This window comes from Geospiza fortis, unplaced genomic scaffold, assembly GCF_000277835.1.
Source record: "Geospiza fortis unplaced genomic scaffold, GeoFor_1.0 scaffold101, whole genome shotgun sequence".
Taxonomy (NCBI): domain Eukaryota; kingdom Metazoa; phylum Chordata; class Aves; order Passeriformes; family Thraupidae; genus Geospiza; species Geospiza fortis.
The window spans coordinates 1,301,552-1,327,688 of NW_005054388.1; the positions used below are offsets into that span (position 1 = coordinate 1,301,552).

The following is a 26,137-nucleotide window of genomic DNA, read 5'->3' on the forward strand; positions in this document are numbered from 1 at the left end:
TGTGATCATTTCTGAGCCAGACCAAGATGAAAATTGTATTTCTGATAGAGATGAATTAGCAATAGAGGTTCTAAATATGGTTGGTTTGAGGATTTTCTGCCACATTCCCATAGGAAACTGAAGCCCACCAAGGTTTGTCAGGGGGACAGCTCCTCACTCTGGGGCACAGCCCAGGGTGTTGTCAGGGATATTTTGGTGTCTGCACTTCTCCTCCCCATTATCCCTGTTCTTTTCCTGCTTGGCACCCTAGGTTATATTTCAAGAAGGATTAAATGCATTGGAGCTTTTTACTGGAGGATTCAGAAGGTTTATTTCCCCACAGGGACTCTTTGGAGCTGATAAGTGACTTCTTCAAGAGGGGGAAAAATCTCCTTTCAAATCTCTTTTATTTTTGAGGTTCTGTTACAGGAGCAGGCTCCTCTGTGCTCTCTTTTGTGCTCATGCATAACGCAATGTGATACCTATCAGACTGCATAGAAAAGTGGCTGGGTACAAGCAAAAAGTGCCCTCAGCTTTCCTCTCAACAATATTTTTAACTTGGAGCAAGTCACAGGCCCTTATTTCTCCCCAGATTATTCCAGGCAGCTCTCCAGTAAAAATAAGTAATTCGTATTTTGAGATGCCAGAAGTCTCAAGGGGAAGATTTTTCCATGCAGCCTTTCTTTTGATTTAGGCATTGCTCCCCACGTTTTCCTCTCTCTTTGGTTTGCCACTTTGTCACTGAATGAAGTCACCTAGGAGGGAATAATGAGAAGATTGTCAAGGGATGGGGTTGGTATCACATCAAGTTCTGTAATTCCTTTGCTTTCAGAGTGCAAAGAAGCACAAAACTGGTGCCTATGTTGGGCTTACCTAGAAACAGAGGCCAGACAAAATGGAAAGGACAAAAGCAGATGTATTTAATGAAGGGCCTTCATTAAGGGCAGATGAAGCCTCCCCAAGAGGCTACACCCAAGATGGACAATGGGCACCAGCTTTTCAGACGGATATAATTTTGGTCTATTTGCATATCAGGGGTTAATTCTCCAATTGCAGCTTCAGCTAATGAAGTCATTTACCCCCAGTTTGCTGCCCCCAATTCACTTTTGTTTGTACTTTTTGGGGCCTGAGGCAGTGGGGTGTCCTTGGCTCCCAGGCCTGGAGAGGAATTGTTGTGTCAGAATACAATGGGAGAACAGCAGCTGGCAGGCTATGGAGCTTTAGGGTTGCACACTGAAGAACTGCAGGATTACAAATCTATGAAAAATATAAAAGCTGAACTCCTAAGGCATCACAGGAGCAGCCCCACTCTGCCTCCTGCACAGAGAGGGAGGAGAAACCCCTCACTCTCCATACTCAGCCTCAGTTGGCACCCACCTCTCCTTCACCCCCACCTGCTTTGTGGGTGACTGATAACCTGGGCAGTGCTGACAGAGCCAGCTGCCAGATAACCTGAGCAAAGCAGGCAGCAGCAATGCTCTGCTTTGTTCACTTGATTTACATTGGAGCTGCTTTATAATGACCATAAATGATTATCTTTACAAGAGGTACATAAACAAGTAAAATTGAAATGACTGCCCTGCGTGCTCCTGCACATTCCTAATGCTGCATTTCTACGTGTACAAATGGATTCTGTCCCTTCCAGTGCTGCTTGGTGCCTGAAGGAGCCTGTGGCTGTGCAGGATGGCAGTCCCCCTGCAGTGTGTGGGCATGGGCCAGGCCATTCCATGCCCTTCCAGAGAGGGGATGTGGATGGGAGCTTTGGGGCTGCTCCCTCTAAAGCCAAACCATCTTTGGTCTTTCAGAGCAGATGATACTCAATATTTTTGTGCATTAATCAGTGTTCTCTCCTGTTCTGAGGCAGGGCAGGTGTAAAGGTTTTACATGCCAGCAGTCCATGAAGGTCACCTGTTCTTCTAAGTTCTTCTAAGCCTTTTATGTTTACATTTTTGTAATGCAGTTTCTCATGCACTTTTCATATAAATAATGATTGTTTTGCATTCCTTTCTGGAGGAGGAGAAATTTGATGGACTGTTGGTTTGGCCAGTGTGGCTGGAGAGGTGGCAATTTCGTCCTCCAATCCACGGTCACTTTTCAAGGTCTATAAATATTGGAGTTTGGAAATAAACTTTTTCTTTTTACCTTGGACATTTCAGCATGTGCATGTTGTTCATTTCGTGTCCTATTGCAATGTCCCTTTGTGCCAGGACAGCTCTGCCCTCCAGCAGAGCTCCCTGCACAGATCCCCAGCCCAGAAAAAGGCTGAGCTCTGTTCCTACACAGGCGTGACAGTGACAGTGTCAGCTGTGCCCTCCCTGCCAGAGAACTTGTGCTGTTCCCTTCAGCACACAGGGAACACAAAAACGTTTGGAGCAAACTGGAGAAATAGCACTTTGACTAGGGGAAGCAATCAGGATGTGCAGAAAGCCAGAAATGTTAGAGGAAAAGGAAATTGCTTAGAGATACCTGAAGGAAGAATCTTCACTTCCTTCCAGAAACTTGGGGCAAGTGTCTCAAACTGAGACACAGGTAAATAAATATTGGTCACCACAGGAACAGGGACAAAGATGAAGACAGCAGGAAGATTAGACATGTACAGAGTGGCTTAAAATGTTAATGGCATTGTGTACTTGGTCAGGCATGAAGTTCCTTTTCCATAATCATTCAGTGTATTTCCAGGATAACAATCTAACAGTGGAGCAGGTGAGATGAAAAGCAAACTCCTGCCTGTCTCAGCCTGTGCAAGCAAGGTTTGATGTGTGTGCTGCGTGGTGATCTCCAGATGCTGAGGCATATGTTGTTATTGGATACCTTTATTTTTTAGAGGTAGGTTGGATGGCTTTGTAACTTCTCACAGGTGCTGAGAATGTCTGAATTAAATGGATGTTTGTAGTCTATCAAATTGTGCTTCAGGAACCTGGTACCATTCACTTGCACTGTAGGAAGTATTAAAAACCTCCAAATCACACACCCACACACAGAAATACTGAACTTACTGAACCTTCAGTGTATCACATGTGATAACCTGTATCACATCACATGTGAAATTTGCCACAGAGTGCATAATTCGGGGAAGGCTATTTCATCTTGCACTGTTTCATGTCTGTTTGCTGACAGCTTTCTCCACTGTAACTCTGCTTTGATACTTCCAGCTTGGACTTCCCAGCACCTCACAAGAGCAGCAGATGTTGTGTACTTCTGTCATCACATCTGATTATTACTGTTTATTTTGCATTCCACATTTTTTATTTCTGATGCCCATCCTGTTTTTAGCAAGGACAGGCGTTCAGTTTTGGTACACCCTAGCTAATTACAATAAATGAATGATCCAGATATTCCTGGAGCCCTGGTGTGAGATCAGACTGTACAAACAGAACAAAGACAATCCAATCCCCCATCAGATATTGTGGGCTAAGAACCATGAGCTACATGTGAGATACAGGCTGGAAAACCAGCGTATCACCACCTACAGTTTGATTTTGATCTGGACTCACAGTAAATTAGCTTTTAGTAAATAGCCACATTTGGAATGAAATGACATTTGGCTGCACTGGTTTCTGGACTGAAGATGGAAGTATAGTGCTGACTCTGAAGGCCATTGCAGGTTTCTGCTGTGACACCACCTGGATCATTTTAGCCTCTTCATGTCTGTTATTTCATCTGAAAAATGGGAATGATACTTCCCAGGAGTGCTGCCATACTTGCTGTTTGTAATATCTGTTAAGACTTGAACTAAAGACTTTTTAGGAATGCAAAAAGTTACTTCTTCCATTGATTATTCTGAAATTACTGTCAAGACAGTCATGCTTTGATTTAAGAACTGCCAGGGTCTCTTGTTACCTGCTCTAGGGGGTCAGAGCACTTGGCAGCTGCTGAAATGGTTTTCCATCTGCCCAGGTCTCTTTGACACGTGTATTGTAGTGCTGAGTAACTCTATTCATTCCAGCTTATGTCATCTTGGGGCTTTCTTCAGGCCAAACTGAAACACTCCTGCTCACAATGAGTAGTGGCACACTCCATAAAAAGTCTCATTGATTTCAGAAAGGCTTTCACTGATATGTTGTACTATTCATTGTTAAGTAAGGGAATAAATATCTCAGTCTGTCTCTGCAGAGTGAGAGGAACAGAAACTGGAGGATGGGGAGTGGGAATTACAGAGACAAGGAAACCTTTCATTTAAAAAAGATGCAAAGAAAACGTGATTCATCTGAATGTCTTAACTCCAAAGAAAAGCTTTCACTGGCAAATGATAGAATATAGTATAGTGGCTGACATCTGTAGTAAAGCAGAATTTAGAAATCTCGTAACAAACAGGAATATAAATTACTTGGCTGTTGCATCATAAATTTTACCTAAACAGTGGAAATTCAGCTGAAGTATGACTTTAACTACTGAAGAATTCCAGGATGTAAAAGATGTGGTGTTTCTGGGAGTGAGGCAGGGGTTTGTTTGGGTTTAGTTGCATTCATTTTCTGTCACATTTTACAGGCAGTTCCTTCAGAAGTCACAATAATACACTTGCAGCACAGCTTCAGAGCTATTGAAAAAAAATAGGGGTTTAATTTAGTGGTTTTAAAGGCTACATAAGGGCACAATAATACCTGAGTCAAAAGTATATTATACCTGTAGATGTTTGACCTTTGTGGCCCAGAGCCCTGCCAGAACAAACCCAGCTCTCCTGGTACACACAGCGCTGAGCAGTGCTGGGCAGGCTGGCAGATTTGATGTAGGAGGATGTAAAGAAATGGAAGAGCCCCCCAGCTGCATGTGCAAGTGCAGGTTTGAAAAGAAAAACACAACTCAGGGTGCAGAAAACAGCTGCACCTTCCCTCCTATCCCACTGCCACCCCCACACTCTTCCACAATCCCCTTTTTCCTCCACTCACACAGGAGGAGCAGAAACGTTGCCATTTCCACCTGCCCCAAGTGCTGCTGTTAATCTGGGCTGGATCCTGGGTGTGGGATGGGCTGTGCTGGGGCAGCTCCCCAGGAAAGCTGTCCCAGGTGCTCGTTTACTGCTGTGTGTGCCCCGTGAGAGGCAGCGGGACACTCCTGGAGCTGTTGCTGCTGCTCTGCTTTGGGGATGCTCAGCAGTGAAAACTGCTCAGCTCTACTCCCTGGCCCTGCCACAGCTCCACAGGGGGATTTTCCTGGAGATGCATTTCAAGGTCTTGATTCTAATGGGAGTTGCAGGTACTTGGTGGGTCTGAAAACAAGACAAATGACTGAGACACGCCCTTGGAATAGCATTTGGCTGATGTTTGCAATTGCCTATTTCTGATTATTTTTGGCTCTAGAGCAATGAAAGTTCAACAATCATAATCTCATGCATGCTTTATTATTTCCATTGCTGCTACACCCAGAATCCCCAATTAAAGCAGTTATGTTTGTAATTTGGGGGGAGTCTTTCCTTTTCAATAGGTAAGCAAAATGACAGTAATGAATTTTTTACCAGGCTACCTCTGCCTACTCAGCTTTTATTTAAAGCACACTATCTCAGGAAGAATTAAAGCACTGGTAATATTCAAATGGACAGGTAAATCAGACTAAATTTAGTCGTGTTTGTGATTTTGCTGCCTTGAAGTTTTCCTGGAGAGCTGGTAAAGCAGAGAATAGTCTTCCAGTACAAACCCTGAGCTTAATCAGTCCTTTTGTGACTCTAAGCCAAGCTCATCTTTCAGTTACAGCAAATTCAGTCCAGTTAATTTTTCCTTGGCACAAGCCATTATTAACAGTACTCAAATAATTCATATTTTCATAACATCATAGAATAGCTTGAGTTGGAAGGGACCTTTGTTAAAGGTCATCTAGTCCAAGCTCCTGCCCCAGTGCTTAGGGACAGGGTTTAGTGTTGGACTTGGCAGTGCTGGGCTAGAGGTTGGACTTCATGATGTTAAAGGTCTTCTCCAGTCTAAACAATTTGATGGCTCTTAAAATGACCAGAAAGTCATTCATTTTTTTCTCTAGCTAGCAGGTTAAAGAGCAAGGCTCCATTGCATTTAATTAGAAGGAAATAGGAAGAAGGAATGTCTTGAGAAAACCTAGGAAGTGAAAAAATAAATAAAAATCAGGCTCCTGGGTTTAGAGAAGATAGCAGCTGTTGGGCTCCTGAGGACTTCTGGCCATCATCTCCCTCTCAGGTTACAATGCACAGGGTGAGGTGTGCAGCAAGCCCAGCCCAGCAGCAGAGGCTGCAGTGTCACTGGGCTGTGTGACCGTGTTCACAGGGGTCCCAGGATGAGGGAAGAGATGAGGATCTGACTCCATGTTGCAGAAGGCTTGATTTATTATTGTATAATATATATTACATTAAAACTATACTAAAAGAATAGAAGAAAAGGTTTTCTCAGAAGGCTGGCTAAGCTAAGAATAGAAAGGAATGAATAACAAAGGCTTGTGTTTCGGACAGAGAGTCCGAGCCAGCTGACTGTGATTGGCCATTAATTAGAAACAACCACATGAGACCAATCACAGATGCACCTGTTGCATTCCACAGCAGCAGATAATCATTGGTTGCATTTTGTTCCTGAGGCCTCTCAGCTTCTCAGGAGGAAAAATCCTAAGGAAAGGATTTTCATAAACGATGTCTGTGACAGGGCTGAGGTGGCACATCCCGCCACGCGCCCGGCAGATTCCTCACAGAGAGCCCTGCGCCTTCCCAGCCTCCCTCTCTGGCCTCCAGCCAAGAGTCCTGAGGCTTTGAAAAGCAGGATTGTTCTGCAAGGGGGTGGCAGTTCCAAGCAGCCATTTGCTGTGGTATGGCACATCCATCATCTCCCTGTAATCCACGAGTGCGTGTGCTCACATCACACACAGTGCTCTTTTCACTGCTGAGCGGCTGCAGCGCCTGCCAGAGACTTAGGGGGAACTGGCCAGCCTTCAAGATTTCTTCACAAGGACTTCTTAATCAGCTCCCATGCCTCTGTACTCCCAGGGCCGTGTGTCTGGTAATTTGCTGTACTTTATGTACACTCTGTTCATCATACAGATTGGCTTTTTACTTTCTGCAGCAATTCCTCTCACTTTACCAACACCTTGCCATTTGCAGCTTTAATGCCTATCGATAGCACTTCATCAGCAATAGCTGCCAGTGTATATTCTTTTTACAAGATGCTCACCCTTGGTTTTTATAGATAGTTACAAATTTAGTCACCAACTGATTGAATACTTTGTTTTCCTTTGCTTTTCACATGGAGTAGATTAATCAAAATGAGTGGATCGTTGGAAGATTGAAAACAGTGATGGAGAAGCTTCTCTAGGATGGATTAGTGTCCCAGGCCAGAGTCAGCTCTGACAAACCCATCCCTGTGTGCCTCATCTGGGTTTTAAAACCTTCACCAAGAGGCCTTTCACAGCACCCCATAGGCAGCTGTCTGCATAGCCCTGGTGCTGCTCCTCATCCCACTGCCAACTCACAGTCCCTAATTTGATTTTCCCCTGCCCTGGGATCTTCCCTCCCCAGACTGAGCCATGGGAACCTGAGCAATCACCTTGTTAGCAAAGCCAGGGCAGAGAAGGCATTTCATACCTCAGTTTTTGAGTGTCCTCTCTCACCCTGAACCATTTATCACATTTCTCCTGGTCTCCCTTTCCTGTGGCCCTTCACATCCATGCCAGTGCCAGTGCAATTGGAGGCTTTGCTCTCCTGTTTGTCACTGTGTGCCCCATCCCACCATCCTCTGCCTTTCCTTTTCCTGTCTGGCTGAACAGGGGGACACCTGATTGAGCTGTGTGGGGACACCACTCCCCTGCCTGCCCATGCTCTGCCACACTTAGTAAAACTATTTCTCTCTGAGACGTGTCAGTTTTAAGCAAAACCTATTACCAAAAAGCATCCCTGTGTAACTGGATAGTGAGAGTAAAGTGCAGAGCAAACTTCAGGCATTTCTCCCAGTCCATTTTCAAACACACATTGATGTAAGGCTTGTAACTCACAAGTCAAGCAATTTGCTTCTTATTTTTTAATGGAAGATGGTGGAAATGTGGCATGGGGAAGAGATTGTGCATCAGCCCAAGGAATTGTTTTGCTCCTCAGGGATGTTACTGCAGTAATCCTGGCACAAACAAGGTTTGGTGTTCTACAAGGGAACTATGTTATTAGTTCCATTAAAGGTGCACAGAGCTGCGTGACCACTGTCAGTCCACAGCAATTTTTTTCATTTACTATCAATGGCAGAACTAAACTGCCTTTTGATATTCAGTGAGGTGCAACAATTTGCTGCAGAGAAACAGATACAAGATCATATCTTCTGCCTTCTCCCACTCCAGAGCTAGAAATAAATGCTCTGAGTGTTTCAGGGTCCCATCTCACAATACCTTCTGCTCTTTGGAATGTCCCTGGTGGAACTGAGGGGTTCTTGAGGCTGGGTGACACATCACAGGAGTATTTCTGTTTCCTTGACTTGCTCTCAGCTTTGGAGATGTCAGGAGCCTGTAGTGCTTGAGTGTATCAGGTCAGGGATAGGAGGATGTCTCAGTGCATATCCCAGACTTGGATACACTCGTGGTCAGTTGGAGAAGATTCAGTGAAATGATCAGTTCTGTCCCTTCTAATTATTCTGAATGGTTCTAATATAAATCTGTAACTAGAGGGCTGTAGATCTCTGGGGTTTCTAGTTTAGGGTTTGATTGCAACCTTATGGATGGCTGGTAACTTGGTAACTGTTCTGGATCCCAGTAAATGTTGGGGTTTAATTGAATGTTAAAATGTCCATTGTTGTTCTTTGCTGCCCTTTAATTACCATTGTTTATGTCTTCCTATTTGTGATTTGACAGTAGGGCACGAGTGCCCCAGTCAAGATCACAACCTTGGCTGCTGTAGGTGCACAGAAATTACTGTCCATGTCCTGAGGAGCCTACATAGGCCAGTAAAGAAAACTGCATGGTTGCAAATCATCTTCTGAGCTCCTTTTCCTTTTATAGTTTGTGGTTCAGGGAGCACTACTCAGCAGCAGTGGTTAGAAAGGCTCTTCCATTCACCTTGCACTGTCTCTGCCTCTCTGGGAAATTGTTACCTCTGCTTTGTAACACACCAGTCTTCATGAACCTTTGTTTCAGATCTCTAATCTATCTTTAAATTAGGTATTTTTCCTGCCTGCCTCAGTTTGCAGTGCTTTCTCTATCATCTGGCTCCAGTTATGTGATCCTCACATGCTATCTCTGAATAAATGTTCTTTGAAGTTATAAAGCAGAAGGATGCCCTTGGTGAGCTGCTTTGATTCAGCTGCTTCAAGCAGGAAGAACACAGTTGAGGTATAAAGGTTAATTTCACTGATCTCAACTCAAGTTAAATAAGAATTTAATGAAGTCCAACAGATGCTCAGTTTACTATTCCTGAAAACCTAGTTTCTCCAAATTCTTTACCCAAGTAGACAGTCTGTGATGTTTTTCTTTTCCGGCAAAGGATATATTACCTGGCCTAGATTTTTGTAGGATGTCAGATGACAGGAATGGGCCTACCGAGCCCAATCTAAGATGTTTAGTGTTCTCTGGGAAAAAAAAATCTGGGGAAAAAAAATGTTTATCCAGTTTTCAGGTGGGATAGGGTTAATTTTCATCTTAGTACAGTGCTATGTTTTGAATTCAGGATGAGAATAATGTTGATAAGACGCTGATGTTTTGATGTTGTTAAGCAGAGCTTACCCTGAGTCAAGGCCTTCTGTTTCCCATGCCCTGCCAGCGAGGAAGTGCAGAGGGAGCAGGCCAGGACACCTGAGCTGAGCTGGCCAAAGGGAGATTCCATGCCACATTCCCAGTACCCAAACTGGGAGGAGCTGGCCAGGAGGCACTGGGGACAGGCTGGGCATGGCCAGCAGGTGGTGAGCAACTGTGCAGGGCATCACTGACTGCTCTTGGGTTTTATTCCTCTCTCCTTTTCATTACAGTTATTGTAATGTTTACTTTCTTAGATTTTTTTTTTAATTCTCCTGCCCTCAGAGATGGTGACAGGGGACTGAGCCAGCAGCTGTGTGGCACTCAGGTGCCTGCTGGGGTTAAACCACCACTCTGCTGAGCTGGTTCCTGAGGGGGAGCCCTGAGGAGCAGAGCCCAGCCTGCTGGGTCACACTGCTGACCTGAGCTCATGGGCCAGCCCAAAGCCCAGTTTGTCTGGGCTGGTTGTGCCTCAGGTCTCAGCCAAGGCCAGGAGCAGACTGGAGAACTCCAACCCTTGCCCCCACAGAAGGATGAGCCACCTGCCCTCATGGAGATGTGTGGATGTCTGGCATACAGACATCCACAAAGTAAAATTCAAATTCTTAATTTAAAAGGACAACCCTTCAAAATCCTGAACAAGTGGATACCTAAATTCCAGATGGGATCTTATGGAGCTCTTCTGCAGCTGTAAATTCAAGGATCTCTTATAACCTGTGGTGTCAGTGATATGTGGCTTATAGATTATGACACAGTCAACTTTGACTGCAAGTTTCTTCTTACCAAGATGGAATCTGCATGTGAAATGAGGTTTGCTAGGCCTAGACCTCCACAGGCTGGCCCAGCTTGCACAGCAATCCCAGAGATCTTAATTCACATCAGAGATCTTAATTATTGTCTCCAAACATTGGGCAAGTAATCTGCATTTTGAAGAGTCTCTACCTGGATGTTTACATGATTTATGTTGTACAAAGTCCACTGAGGTGTATTTGCATAACAGACCCCAGCAGTGCCAACAGATCATGGCAGCACACGGTGTCAGCCCTCATGAACTCCCAGTGGGTTTTTCCTTTATTGGAGCTCCTGTGACAGGAAGAAGTGGCAGTGAAGAAAATATTTAACTGATACATCTCAGAGAGGCTGAGGGCCTTGCAAAGCTTCCTTGGCTGGCTGGAAACACACAGAGGTGAAGCTGCCTGCTCAGTCACCTGAGAAGTGTTCTGTGTATGTTCATGCCAGTTCTGGGCATGGAAGCAGCAAATATTGTGCTTCATGTTCATCAAAGCCCACTGAATTCCCTGATCTGGGGTCCCCAGTGCTCTCCACACACTTCCAGCCACACCCTGATGCTTACATGCTCTCCAGCTTCCTTGTCCTTGAAAACAAGCACTGTTTCTCACCAGCACCTTGCCATGATCCCCTGGATCCTGCACAGGTGCCTGCAGCAGGACCTTGCTGTGATCCCCTGGATTCTGCACTGGTGCCTGCAGCAGGACCTTGGTGTGATCCCCTGGATCCTGCACTGGTGCCTGCAGCAGGACCTTGGTGTGATCCCCTGGATCCTGCACTGGTGCCTGCAGCAGGACCTTGCCATGATCCCCTGGGTCCTGCACTGGTGCCTGCAGCAGGACCTTGGTGTGATCCCCTGGATCCTGCACTGGTGCCTGCAGCAGGACCTTGCTGTGATCCCCTGGATCCTGCACTGGTGCCTGCAGCAGGACCTTGCCATGATCCCCTGGATCCATGCACAGGTGCCTGCAGCAGGACCTTGCTGTGATCCCCTGGATCCTGCACAGGTGCCTGCAGCAGGACCTTGCTGTGATCCCCTGGATCCTGCACTGGTGCCTGCAGCAGGACCTTGGTGTGATCCCCTGGATCCTGCACTGGTGCCTGCAGCAGGACCTTGCCATGATCCCCTGGGTCCTGCACTGGTGCCTGCAGCAGGACCTTGGTGTGATCCCCTGGATCCTGCACTGGTGCCTGCAGCAGGACCTTGCTGTGATCCCCTGGATCCTGCACTGGTGCCTGCAGCAGGACCTTGCCATGATCCCCTGGATCCTGCACAGGTGCCTGCAGCAGGACCTTGGCCTTTGTCACCGGTGTCACCTGGGCGGTCAGGCTTGAGCCCATCAGTGCAGAGAGAAGCCAGACCTTGGGGTTCCTGTGCAGGGTTTATCCCTCTCAAAATGGTGTTTTTAAGCATTCTCATGATGGAGACAATGCCTCGAGGGGGGTTCAGCCCATGAGGGCTAATGGCAGTGATGTTTTTTCCTTTTGGCCAAGTGAGAGAACCCTGGCCAAGGTGAAGTTAAGCAGTGTTGTTACCCAAAAAAGGGGATGATTTGTAGCCCTCAGTCTGCTGTGTACCAGAGTTGGCAGACTTGTTCAGCTCAGTCTGGTGCTTTTGCTGTAGGTGACTCCATGAAAATTGAGGGAGCAGTTCACATCCTTACAAAAACAGAGCAGGGAAAGGGATCATTGCCAGCTCCAAACAAGAATTTCCTTCCTTTAATTTGCCCCACAGCCTGAACACTGGCAGAACATAGCCTTATGCATGCCCTAATGGATGGGGCTTCATTTTGTAAGAGTTTCTATTAGAAAAGTTTATTCTTTACTCTGGTTGTATATCTCCTTTCCGTTTGTGTTGATTTGGGTATTCATCATCCTGCTGACTGTGATAAGGGTTCATCAGTTTCACTGCATGCTACTAATAAGATAATGCTTTTAAGCCCTTTGGTATTTTCACATGAAACATGTTCTTGCTGCTGCAGCTCCTCAGCAGAGTGATGGCTCTAATCATCATCCCTGTCAATAACTGTCAGCTGTGATGGAGCTGGGCTGGCTGCATAAACCAGCAATGTGAAATAGAGGATGTGCTGCAGAGTTGCCAGTCTAGAGCAGGAGAAAAGCCTAATTAAAGCTCCCCATACCAGAGCTGAAGCAAGCCTAATGCCAGGATGGTTTTCTGTACTGCTCCTGATGTTTCAGGCTCAGATGATTAATCCAGGATAATATCTTGCCAAGGTTTCTTTTGATTTCAGTTCTGAGTGAAATGAAATACTGGAAAGATTCAATTAAATAAAAATTCCTACTGATTGATATAAGGACTAGAAGTATTGTTTGGCATTACAACTAATCCTTTTTATCATCTAGATAAAAAGCAATCAGATGCTATGTAGATTGAGGTGATTTCAATGTTTATTCTGTAATTAAACATCAATTATTATTATTATTTAAACCTCTTTAAGAGATCTTTAGTATAAGGTTCTGTGGCTGCTCAAAAAGGACAGAAATACAGGAAGCATTTTAAACCCTCTCTCTTGTCATGTGGGGCCTTAGAATCTTAAAGCAGGAATTGTATCTGCCCAAGTTTCTAAGGGAGCAATGGGAATAAGTGGAGGAATTTGACTGGCTTTTAATGAATGATGAGAGCAGCCTGCTTGCAGGGTGAAAAGACCCTTTCAGATATCTTTTAGAGATGCTTGTGATTGTTTTCCTGTGGCTGCCATGCTGGAGTTGCTGTGAGTTGAGGCCATGCACTCGGGGTTTTGCCGAGCTGCCTGCAGTGCCTGTGTTGAATTCTCCCTGCCTCTCTTTAAAGGCTGCTGAGCTAAAAGGGCTCTGCCCTGAGTCCCAGCCCTTGGTGGGACAGGAGTTCTGCAGGAGCTGATGTTCTCCTGCTCATTCCTTGGGGATATGGGATCTGCTTCTGCTAAAACGTGAGAGGATGGCTTCCTGAGCAGAGAGCAGTGCATGCTCCTGCCCCTCGCTGCCATCCCCTTGGGGAGGGGCACAGAGCAGTTCCTATTGTCGCTTCTCTTTGGGCTGACACCTGTTAGTTAATTGATTACTTCTTTCCAGTGTATTTTGGGCCAGTTTGCTTCCAGGGCAGACCCAGGTATCCAGGCAGAGCCTGCTTCAGGCTGAGATGTCCCTCCCTGCACAACTCCTCTGCCTGGACAGTGCAGGAGAGACCTGGGTGCAAGCACCCCTTGTAAATCCCCCACAGGAGGCTCTGAGCCCTGGTGCCATCTGTCTCTGCTCCCCTGCACTCGGTGTGCTCCCACAGGCTGGCAGGGTCTGGCTGAGGAGAGCAGACCTGCAGAGCATCTCCACCTCCAGCACAGCTCCCCGGGCTCTGTGTGCAGCCAGCTGCACAACACAAACCATGGAGCGCTGTTGGAGATGGAGAAGGGTCCAGAGAATCCTTCTGCCCCCAGGGCTGGGCAACAGCTGACTGGGAGTGTTGAGAACCTCACTGGTGCATGAACACAGCTCGGGCAGCAGCCTGGCACAAGGAAGCCTGAAATTCCTTGGGATTGGCCTTGCTGCACACAGGTTGTAGCCTGCTCAGACCTGACCTTACTCTCAAGCTCTGTGGTTGTCTTCTTATGGCATGAAGAAACTGTAAATGCTGCTTAGGTAGACCTGCCAGTGTTTTCAGAATTACTTTTCAGTTCTAGACCTGAGAGGCATGCCTAACTTAAGCAGGTGGGTAATAGTATTTATCTTGGTGCTCCAAGTTCTGTTTAAAGTTAAGCAAAGTTTAAGGGAACTTTCAATCCTGGCTGTAAGTTGAACTTACACTGCTGAAGTGTAAGATCATATACAGGCCTGTTACAAAATGGAGCTCTCTGTGTTTATAGCAGCAGAGCTAAATTAAAATCCTCATTGCAAATGTCAATTGCACATACAATTAGCAGATTAGCAGATTATGAAAAGGTGGGATATTCGTAAAATGTAAATTCTGAAGCCAGAAAAGATGCAGTTTCTCCTTAAGGGAAAGAGTGCCAATAACACATGCTCCTTTTCTTCACAAGAAATTAAGGAGTGTCTGGGGGAGAGCAATTGGGATGGCTTTAAATATTTTTGTACTCCCTTCCAAAATAAGTTTATCGTTTCCCCACATACAATTTAATTAAGCCTTCAATTTGACCTTTGTATTGAGCAATAAAAGTTAACTGGGAAAGATGTGGGTAGAAGGAGAGCACAAACAAAGCATGCCCCACGTCAGGCAGTGTGAGAACTGTTTCTGTAACCAAAACTAATGAGATCATCAGGACAAAAGCAAGAGCCAAAGCATTTTCAATTATTACTAATATTTTTCTTCCTCGAGCCAGTTTATATTTTTCTTAATTACAGCTTTGAGCTGTGGCGTGATATTTAGCAGATGCCTTCAGCACTTGGCGTGCTGATCACTTGCACACTCCAGACTGGCAGGGGGACCTAATCTTTGAAGTCTGGAGCTCACATTCATCTTTACCCATAATCCTGCATCCCCCCAAACTGCCATTAAGTTTAATAGGAGTTTGGACATGTGAGGCATGCGGGATCAGGAGCGCTCTCAGTCTCCCTGATAGCACCACTCAGGCATGTACACAATTTCCAAACTTAGCTAATTAATTGCACCATACAGTGAAGGCAGAAGGCTGTCACAGGGCTTTTGAGTTGTTTCTTTTATTACAAGAAAGTTACAACAAATGTTCCACAGATTTACTGGGAACATCATGTTTTACAGATACTTCCATGCTGTGTTTCAGGATATCATGTCAGCTGTGCTACACTACATACGAGGTATCTGGCAAACTAAACAAGCATAAACATGCAACCACAAACATGTGCCTAGGACTAGACTAAAAACAGATGTTGCCAGGAAATGTAAAATATGTTTGGCATGTTTTAGGCTTACACTTTCAGCTTGTCTGCATTTGAATACGTCCCATATTAATATAAACAACATGACAGAACCTTTTCTTGCAAATGACTGATTGATTAATGGAAGTACTGCTGAATCACACGGGGTTTGTTAGGTTGGATTATTTCTTCCCAAGAAAAAGATGGATTGTTCCTGCTTGACATTTACCATGGCAAGAGCAGTTCTACGTGCAGGTTTACTTTTAAACCCAGAACCAATACAGTTGTATTGTGGCTCCTGAAAATCCTGCAGGGTTTGCTATGGCCACTGTGTATCAGAAGCCAAACACATACAGTGCCATGTTTCCTTAGAGCAGGACAGCTGAGATAATGTCCTGCTCTCTCTGTGCACGTGTACATTGCACTCAGATGTGCATGGACTTAAGAGTGCTTGGGAAAAGGGGAAGGAGCTGCCATTTCATGTAAGTGTGGCTTCCAGGCACCTGACATCTCAAACTGTCTCATGGCTGTTCTGCCTTTTCTTTATTGCATTTGAATTAGTTCTTGAAAGTTCCAGCCAGTGTTATTTCTTTCAGAGAGTGGGTATGGCTCTCAGACAGAAGAATTTGCATCCAGAATGTGCAAAATGTGCAGGAAGTGAAGTAGCTCTCTCACTGGTCCACAGGGAATGGCAATCTGCCAAAGACCACATAGAGCTTAATATAGAACTAAAACGTGGAAATAGATAATCCTGGTCCCAATTTATGATTATCCACTCATTCTTTTAAAAAAGAGAAAGTTCTTAAAAAGAGAAATGGAAATATCTCAGAATCGAACTGGGACACATCAGCTTACCCCCATAATCTTGTCCCATAGGTCTTCTGGAAAGGCTGGCCTGAGCCTAATGCCACTCAGGAATTCAGTGGGGAGAGTGGTCTATGCACTTAAAACTCCTGGAGTTCTTTCTTTTTCTGAATAAAGATTTCTTTTTTCCTCCTAACAACAGGTTTCCATTAAAAGGTATGTGGGGAAAAGGCTTCTCTGGACACCACGTTCTCAGGCTGAAATAGAAAATGGTAGAACAGTACACACAGAGCTGTTCATCGCTCCCTTCTTCTGGCTCCACAAAGCATACACTACACCCACCTTTTACTGACTGGTATTATACAGACCAAAATAACAGGCTCCAGAATCTGGAGAATTGCATCACGAGTTATCATACTTTAGGAGTTCTCACATTCCCGTTTCCACAACATTCCTGTTTCCATTTGTCTGCTGCAGCTGTAACTGGAAATAATTACTGCTGGTCTTAATGTCAAGATAATGGATTATTTGGAAATTGTTGGTACGTTTTATGGCGACAGCATTGTTTTGCAATTTCAGAGCTTCTTCCTTTGAATATGTAAAAGTAATTTCAGCTTTTGCTACCCGAGGTGATAAAAAGCTAATAATAACACTGCAGCATCTACTGTAATTTAAGAGTCTGTTCCACCAAGTTGCACCTAGCTTTAATTTCTTATGAAGCTGTCAGCCAAACCCAAGCCTGTGATCGAAGGGAAATTTATCAAGCAACTGAGCTCCAACGTGGAGAGTAACTGCAGGTGCTGCCCAGTTCACCTCAGAGCTGTACAATGGTGTCACTGCACCCATGAGGAGGCATTCAAGACCAAGGCATTAATTTGCTATCGTAGATGCTGACAGTCTGGGTTTTCAAAGCACAGTGTTTGCATGGACGTCTGGAAAGAAATGGACAAGAAAAGAAGAGTCTGGATATGGTCTGACTTGATGTAATTAACGTGGGGAGAGCAGAAATAAACACTCTCTGCTTCTTTTGTCTCCCCAGATAGCTGGGTTGAAGGTTCCCTCCAGCAGCTCCAGGTTAAACTGATGGAAACGTGTCCATAATCCCCGTGGTGGATTGATGAGAATGGATTCTCTGCTGCCAGTGCTCCACTCCATTAGAAGCCAGGCTGCTGTAATTAACATTTCCAGGACTGGTCTGGCAAATCTCTCTGTTTGTTTTTATTCTGCCTTCCCTCTCATAGCTGTACCCCTGTCTGGTGAGAGGATCTGCAGCCTTAGAGGCACGCAGGCTGTTGGCAGTCACGAGTGCAGTGCCTGACGAGCAGAGGTCATCATTTACTATCACAGAGAAAGGACTCAGCTCAAATCAGATCAAGAGAAGGACAAAAATGGAAGGAGGTTTCTGTTAAGTAGCTGAACTTGCTCATCCCTTGGCAGGACAGTAGGAAAAATGAACAGATTAAAGCAGACCCTGATGATATCACTCACTAGAGAGCAATAGCATGCAAGAACATCAGTAAATAGTTATGTCTTTGATAATCCCTAGCAGTAGCAAACTGAAAATGATTTGGCCTAGGAAGGGGGAGCTGACAGCTTGGTGTCAATATGACTTGAACTTCTGTCTGATGACCTGGTAATAAAATATTACAAAAAATATTATAATGGCATTGTTTTGCCCCAGAATCTTTACTGCCTCTGATTCAGTTGTACTCACTCAATGTATTTGAAAAGCATAATCAGCCCTCACTGAAAGGGAGGTTTCCTGTTCCTAAATTAGCTGTCAGTGGCAGTTTTGGTTCTCCTGCCATCCTGAGCTGGTCTCTCTGAGGAATAGCATTGATCCACAGAGGTATTTATGAGTAGCTTGGTGCTGTCAGAGCAGCGCGTGCATTCCTGGGCAGCAATCTGTGGTTACAGCTCGGAGGGGAAGGTAATCCTGAACACTCAACAGCAAGGTCAAGTCATTTTCATTCTGTGTTTTGTTTATATTGTCAAGATGTGAGTTCAGCACAGTTAACAGAGATGGGTTCAGCTGAGGAAGTGGACTCAATCCCCTGGACTAACTGAGCTGTAATCACAGGGCTGGAGGAGCTGTGAGCCATCTCCAGTGACCCCAGCAGACCCTGTCCTGGGCAGGAGTCCCAAAGGGCTGCTCAGAAAGGCTGCTCTGGCACTGAGCTGCCTTCACTAAGCACCCTATTTGGCAGGATTTGAATATCCTCACTGCGAGCTGGATGAGGGAACAGCACAGGCACCCCTGCAGAGGCTGTATCAGCACCATGGTGCAGTGACAATAAACAGCACAGAACAAATCCATGTGCCAGGCTCCCACGGCCAGCCCCTTGTCAGGCTGAGGGGAGCTGGAGCCTGCAGAGAGGTCAACCACTCCCTTTCTGGAATGCAGAGAGGGACTGATGGTGGAAGGAAGTTTCTAGCAATGGAGAAAGCTTCTGGTGGGCAACCAGAAAGCCTTTAAAACTCAGAAGGTAAACAGGAGAACAAACCAAAGCTGTGGGGTTTGGTGGGTTGGTTTCATGAAGTCATACTCCGGGGGCTGAATTCATGGGTGCTGAACATCTGGGGTTTGCTCTGTTGAGACTGAAGTTTCATTTCTGTGCTAGTCTTCACACTAACACTTTTTTCTTTCCTAGCATGATCAGTACTTTTTGCCTTTTGAATGTCAGTAGTAGACTGAACATAACCATTTCTGACTCAGAGGAAAAGATTTAAGAGGAAAAACTCATTTAACTCAGAGTCTCTCAGCCAAAATCGTGGAGTGAGTAAGCAACAGGAACTCTGAGGAAACTGGAATAAAATGGGAAATCTTTATACTGCTGAAATTTGTGCCTTAAAAAACCAAATAGAGGATTGAAAAAGATTTTGAACTGCATTGAAAGTTAAGCTATTTTTATTTATTTTTAAGAAAGGAGAAAACAGAGCATTATAAATAAAATGCCAATTTTGCACAATTAGATCCCAAATTAGAATTGGCCATGAATAGCATCGGAAGATCCTCTGCTGTGAAGACAGAGAGAGAATTCAGAATGGAGTCCTTCCCATGGAAAGGATAAAGGCAGAATTTTCTAATGTATTATTTAATGCTTGTTATGTAGTGCATTAAGCAGTGACTGAGAGGAAAGCTTTTAAAAACCAACAGTCTCTCTGATAGCATTAAATCTTAGCCTAGATTTTTGTTAAAGTCAATAGTAAGAAAATAAACGAATTAATACATTTCAGTCTGCCCGATTTATAGACGCCAATCAAGTTACAATGCTGGACATGGCCAGCTGAAAGAGGGGAATGGATTTACCTGAGTGAGGTCTTAATTTAATCAGCTGGCCCCAGAGAGCTGAAGTCAGCAGGCTGGGATGATATAAGAGGCAGCAGAGAAATAGTGCCTTTAGTGCAGTTGCAAAGGAGAGTGACAGTGATGGAAAGGACTCGAGGCAGTGTCAGAACACACCTATTTCCATGATTTATTCTTAATTTACTTTAATGACAGTCTGAAGGTTGTCCATTTTTCTTTAAATGTCCTCAGAATACTGATATTTTCTAAACACTTTGAGCATGCTTTTTCTCCCCCTCCTTTCTGTGAGCTCCACTGCAAGTTGCAATCACAGAGGAGCCCTGCCTGCACTTTGCCACAAGGAATTTCAAGCACAATGTCAGAATACCCTTTTCCCAAAGTATGCCTTGCCAGCTGCTGTCCTTTCTCTGCAGTCCCTCTTGAGTCAGGTGTAGGAATCACACATTCCTCTGGGATTAATGTTGATATTATAGTAAAATGGTGGAATGCATTGCATTTCTTTCACAGTTTATTCTGGCAAAAGAACAATGTGTGCTTTCCCAATACAATAGCTCATTTTTAGTATCAAGTGAATTTATTGATGGTTGTTCAGAACTACTGACATGCAGACAATGATCTCAGATTGCATTTACATTTCTGGAACACTTTCCATCTTTCCAGTTTCTGCCAGGAACTTGCTTCTGTGATTCAGAGTTTTCATTTTAAGATTGGACTGCTGTTTCATCTGCATTACAAATCCATGCCTTTTGCTTTCTTTTGTATGTGCACTGCATTCATTAGTAACACAAATCCTTTAAACTTGGACCTGAACATTTATTGTTAATTATAAATTCTTCCAGGTAGGCATTTGTTCTTTCTGAGCACTCAGGTATGCTTTTACAGATTGGCTATAAAATCGTCATCCCTTCAGCAGATGAAATAGTCTTTTGGTTTGTTTGTTTGTTTTTTCTCCACAATGCCAATGAGAGGGTTTAAGGGCAATATGGTCTCAGTAATATTTGCAAATGGCTTGGAAATGTCTTCATAACTGAAGATTTATTATTTTCTCCCTATAAAAAAAACCAAATCCATGTTTTTGCAATAAAGGGCTACTCCTTTCTTCTGAATCCAATTCTTTATATAAGAATACATGGCATTGCCTCAAAATGCATCTGGAGGGAGAAGCCTTCCAGTGCTTAAAGGAGACTTAAAAAAAGTGGGGGGAGAGTGACCCTTTACACAGGGAGACAGTGAAAAGGATGAGGGATGGTGATTTTAAATGAAAAGAGGAGAGATTTAGGTTAGATACTAGAAGTTCTGTACTCAGAGGGTGCTGAGGCCCTGGCACAGGGTGCCCAGAGAAGCTGTGGATGCCTCATCCCTGGATGCCCCATCCCAGGGGGTGTCCCATGCCAGGCTGGATGGAGCTTGGGGCAGCCTGGGCTAGTGCAGGGTGTCCCTGCCCATGGCAGGGGGTGGAATGAGGTGATCTTTAATGTCCCTTCCAACCCAGACCATTCTGGGGTTCTGTTAAGTCAATATCCAATCTCCTGCAGCACCCACCAGCCTGGAGGGTGTTTCACTGTGCTGTGTTACAAATCCACTCAATCCTAACTGCACGTTTTAAAGGATGAGCTAGTTCCCAGCCCAGGTGAAACTGAAGGTGCTTTCTGTGGAGAAGATCAGGTTCTGAGCCCAGCCCCTGCAATGCAGAATAGCTGGTGTTCTGTGTCTGTGAGTAGCCACCAGGCAGGCAGAGGAGATTTGTGGAGCACAACAGTGGGTGCTGAGGACAGAGGAGCCACACTGAGCCCAGCTAAAACATGTGTATCAGTCTCCATCCATGTTTCAGTTATTCAGAGTGAGTGTACACCATGTTCCAGCAATATTTAAATATGTCCAAGCACCATTTAAAAGATGTGTGATTAATCTCCTGTTCACTTTCATGTTTTCAGATGTACTCAAGGACAAGAAAACCCGTGCAGAAAACAGAAATGAACCAAAACCAACCGTGAAAAAGATTGACACCACAACCAGCACAAGCACTGTCAAGTCATCCTCCAAACACAGTGTGACTGGCAGTGGGAGCAGCCCAGCCCTGAGTGCCTCCCTTGCTGTCCTGGCAGCGCTGGCAGCTCTGTGGCACTGTCCCCTGTAGCTGCACTGCCCTGCTGTGCTAATGCTCCTGCTCACTGTCATTGATACCTGCAGCCTTACCCGACTGGAAACAAATGGAAATGGCTCTCTAGTTGATGTGATTTGTTAGGGTAAATAAGGAGTGAAATGCTGGAGTTGGCAGATACCAAGTGTCATCACTTTCAATGGCTGAAGATAGCTTTTGGCAAAGCCCACCCAAGGTACAGCGAGGATGATCACAAGGGTCTGCATAGCTTAAGTTATGGGGTAGAAATAACTGAAAACACAGAAATTGTGTATATGTGTGTGTTACTGTTTTTATCAATTTCGTTTGCTAGAATCTGACTGGCTGTTGTTTATTTGTTTAATTTTTCTGGTAAGTTATATGAACGGTCAGTCTTCAAATTCAAGGCAATCCATACTTTGTTTTTTTAAGTGAGCAGCTAACAAGCTGTGCTCCAGTTCACAGAATGATAGAATGTTGTGGGGTTGGGATGGACCTTAAAGATTATCAAGTCCCAGCCCCCCTGCCATGGCAGGGACCCCTCCCACCAGCCCAGGTACCAGGTGAAGTGCTCTCTACCAGCTTGATGGAATTCCTGAGTGGTCAAGAAGATCAAAGCATGTTTGAAACTTCTTTTCACTCTTATTGTTTAGATTGTAGGAAGCAACATAAAAACATATGGTGTGTCTAATATATCAGTATAGTTGCCTTAACTGTGGAAAAAAATAGAACCACTTTGTTTACTGAGAGACATAGATAGTGAGTTTCCCTGCCCCACAAAATGTCATTACCAGATGCTTAAGCATATGCTCAAGGCTTATTGGATGAATGTCCAGCAAAGGGAAACGTAAATAAACATAATAATGTTTTATCCACCTAAATGCAGCTCTGTACAGAAAAAAAAAGAAAAAGAAAAAAAATAGATAATTCAGTTCAAACTTACTTTACCTATAAGATGTTACATAGAAACCAACTTAAGTTTTCCATAAAGGTCCCAGAAATATAAATTATTGGGAACTCCCATTAGACACTAACTAGATTTTGTGCATTATGGATCTCTGAAATCAACTGTTTCATAAACTGTGTATTATTTAATTACATTTAATGTTTAAAAATTTGTATCACGTTAGGTGTAAATGTAAAACATTCTGAAATCTAGAACATTCTCTGTTATGCTTCATCTTGATTGCTACCCTAGAAAATGTCAAATGTGCATTATGTTACAAGGCTATTTTTTTTAAGTCAATGATACATTGATGCATTTTAACTTTTTGGATGAAAAGGTACTATAATAACTTCTAATGGGTTAAGAGTTAATGTGTGTTTTCCAACAACTGTTTACAGTGCCATTGAATATATGTATACAAACACAACTGTATGAATACAGTGATTAATATGATAAATATATGAAACATTAGAATTGTTATATTTACTACATTTCATAACTATTACAACTGTTTAATGGCCATTTTCATGTTGTAGACTATTCTTATGTACAGTTTTGTAAGATTTAATGTAAAACACTTGCCTTTGGTTTTTGTAAAACATCTCTTTGATACTTACCCAGTCACCGAGATTACTCAAGAGAAGAGCCCTGTGTCTCACTAACCAGCTTCAGGCATTTTATTGGCAACTTTGATTACAGAAGCCTGACTCAAAGCAGGTGCCATGGGCCAGGATTACTGCTGGGTGCCACCACACAGGAGGTGACAATGGTACAGAACAAGCAGACAATAAAGTGAACAAAGGCTCACTACACTTGCACGTTTCCAGACAGTATCAGTGAACATGTCTAATTATGTCTGCAAAGTGGGGCTTTAGTTTCATTTCCAGTGTTGGTTCCTAGATCAGATTTACGACATAAAGGTGTGATCAGAACCATGGATGCACCCAGCTGCAAAAGCAGCGTCTCTAAAGTGGCAACAGCTAAATTTTCTAAAAGATAATTCAATTTTAATGTTGAAACAAGGAAATGAAATGGAGAAGATACTTACATTAACATCAAGTATTTTGTATTTTAACTCTGATTTTTCACAACGGTAAGGATATTATAGTATATATAATATCCCTAAGGAGTGCTTCCCAGTCCTATCAGTGAAAATCAGTTTTCCCACAAGTATTTAAATGGCTGTCCTGTCTTTTCCAGGGTTTGTGAGCTGCACCAGTTTATGGAACCAAAATTAAAAATGCTGCTTCTTGTATTCATTTTCAGTGCCCTTTGGAAAAGTGCTGTTTTACCTGTGCAGGTCCCATCATCTGTGCAGTGGAAGGACTTGTAATGCCTGGCACTCTTAGAGAATCCTGCACTGTGATGGCTGAGTCAGACAGGAGCTCTCTGTGCACAAACAGAAATGTACCCTGGGTGCTCACACTCACCACCTGCCCCACCAAGCACTCTGAATTCACTGGAGCAATCCCAGTCTGGTGTTTGTCAGCCTGACTGCTGATTTAGAGTTCTCATGCTTACAGTGCTCAGTCATCATTCAGGCACTGGAAGTGTCCATCAGGATTCCTGTGGATGAGGTTTCAGGGCTGGGCTCCAATCCTGCCAGATGTCAGCTGTGCAGTTGGGGTTTTTCAGATTTTTCTCCCCTGCAGAGAGGGAACCTGATCAGCCAGAGGCAGGTGTATTTCTGAGGTCTGCTCTGGAAAAGATTTTAGCAGCGATCTCGCCAGCCGCATGTTCAGCTGCAGCGGAGGGAGCTGCAGAAACCCCACAGGAGGCAAGTATGCAATAATTCACCCAGGGAGATATTTGTTGTTGCTAAATGTCATAATTTTGCTAAACAGAAACCTCTGAAAAATCAAGGGTTTGGATTTGGGGATTGGTTGGCGAATATTTGTATTCATGTCTCGAGCTAAACAAGAAAACCCTTTAAAAGTTTCTGTAACAAAACACAACAAGTTCAAATCGTGGGGTGAGGTAGAATCAGCTCATTTCATTGGACTCAACCAATGTTTTGATAGACACAACTCGCTGCAGAATGAGGGAAGAGGGCTCTACATCAATTAATACATTTCATGCAAAAACACTTCTACACTAAGAAGAGAACTGGTCAAACCAGCGTGAAATATGTTCACAATGAGCATCAAAAATTGTGCCATTTTAAAGGGCAGTGCAGTTTATTTTTACTGGTGGTTTGTGATATTTTTTCCCTCAGGATCAGTTGCATTTACATTTTTACAAATGAATGTTTCCCAGCAGACAAACCATCTATACCAACCAGTAAAGGTAAAACCACTGGCCATGTCAGATAAAGGAAACATTCATTTTCAGATGAATTAGATACCTGCTTTACAAAGTCTTAGTTTGTTACCCAGGACACTGTATTTATGATGTAATTACAAAGGTCTAAATTCAAAATACTTTTGAACTTGTCTATGTAATCTCAGTGTAAAATGAGGCACCAGTCTAAGAGCATTGCTGTAGCCATGCCTAACAGTTATGAATTGTATTTAGCCACTGCTTTCTGATTGTTTATTGTTTTGCTATGACTTTCTTTGAATATTTTGTTGTGCCCACATTTGTTAATGCCAGCATTGGAAAGTAACTGCTGTCATACATTTGTGAGTAAAATCAATGTACAATTTTCTGTTGGGAGTGATGCGGGCTTTTTACCAAATCAGACAAAGCTGCCATGGGCACAGTGTCAGTTCTTAGTGTTCCAGTGCTCTTCAGGCTCTGTGTTCCTGTAAGAGGCTCAGGTCTGTGTGTCCCCAGTGCCCTTCCTGGCTGTGGAAGCACCAGGGGAGGGTGAGCAGGGCTGGGCAGAGGCGTGGGTGGCTGCAGGGTGCAGGGCATGGCAGCTCCAGCTGGCTGCTCTGAGCCCTGAGCCCAGCGTTCTCAGCTAATTTCAAGCAGCTTTTACACCTCTCCAAATCATCTCTTGGAGACTGGCCAGGCAAAGAGCAGCAGAGAATCAAGAGAACTGCACTTTCAGACAACTTCACAGCCACCTGCTAGGAATTGGACTTTTTTTTGCAGTTTAGATGCTTTACACAGTCTGGCCTCTCGCACTTTTTTCTGGCTTGCACATTGCCAGTGCTGTGCCCTCTCTTTTAGTGCAGCTTCGTTATTGCATAAGGAACTGTGATTCTGATCTCTCAGTAATGAACCTTTTGAGGTAAAAATGTCTGTCAGAGCTTGATAAGGGCACACAAATAATACTGTCCAGCTGTGCTGACTTCAGAGGCTCTGTGCGTGGGTATCTGGCTGTGAGATTCACATCTCTCTGATCTCTTCAATCAGATCTGTGTTTAAAATAGCCCCATTCCCTTTTGATACCAAGACTGCAACATACAGAGAAAATTTAAATTTAATTCTCTCATCCTGTATGAGTCTTCTTCATGTTATCCTAATGGATGTTGTGTACAGACTTGATTTTAATATTAGTCAACCTTTTTTGCCCATATTTACTGAGATTTTCAGTATTGCACATTATTAGGTTTAAGCAATGTCTATTCAAGTGAAAGGAGCTGAAACACACATTGAAGTGAGATACTGAGTAGGACACAAAACCCAGAAAGTTCCTGCATTCCTGAATGGAACTCTTGACGTTAAACAAAGTTTACAGCCAACATTTCCTAGCTAGCATGGTGTCAGAGTGGTTTCAGCTTTTTATTGAAAATTGATAAGCAGTCTA

The 26,137-nt window shown here is 44.0% G+C and overlaps 1 protein-coding gene across 2 annotated transcripts in view; it reads left to right on the forward strand.

Moving 5' to 3' along the window:
* The window catches only part of LOC102031844 (glypican-5-like), a 350,144-nt gene extending 325,057 nt beyond the window's left edge, over window positions 1-25,087 (forward strand). For both annotated transcript variants that reach the window (XM_031060688.1, XM_031060689.1), the window contains one exon: window positions 21,310-25,087. In XM_031060688.1, the coding sequence (XP_030916548.1) occupies window positions 21,310-21,512 (203 nt within the window). In that variant the 3' untranslated portion in view covers window positions 21,513-25,087. The remainder of the gene's footprint in view (window positions 1-21,309) is intronic.
* The last annotated feature ends 1,050 nt before the right edge of the window (window positions 25,088-26,137 follow it).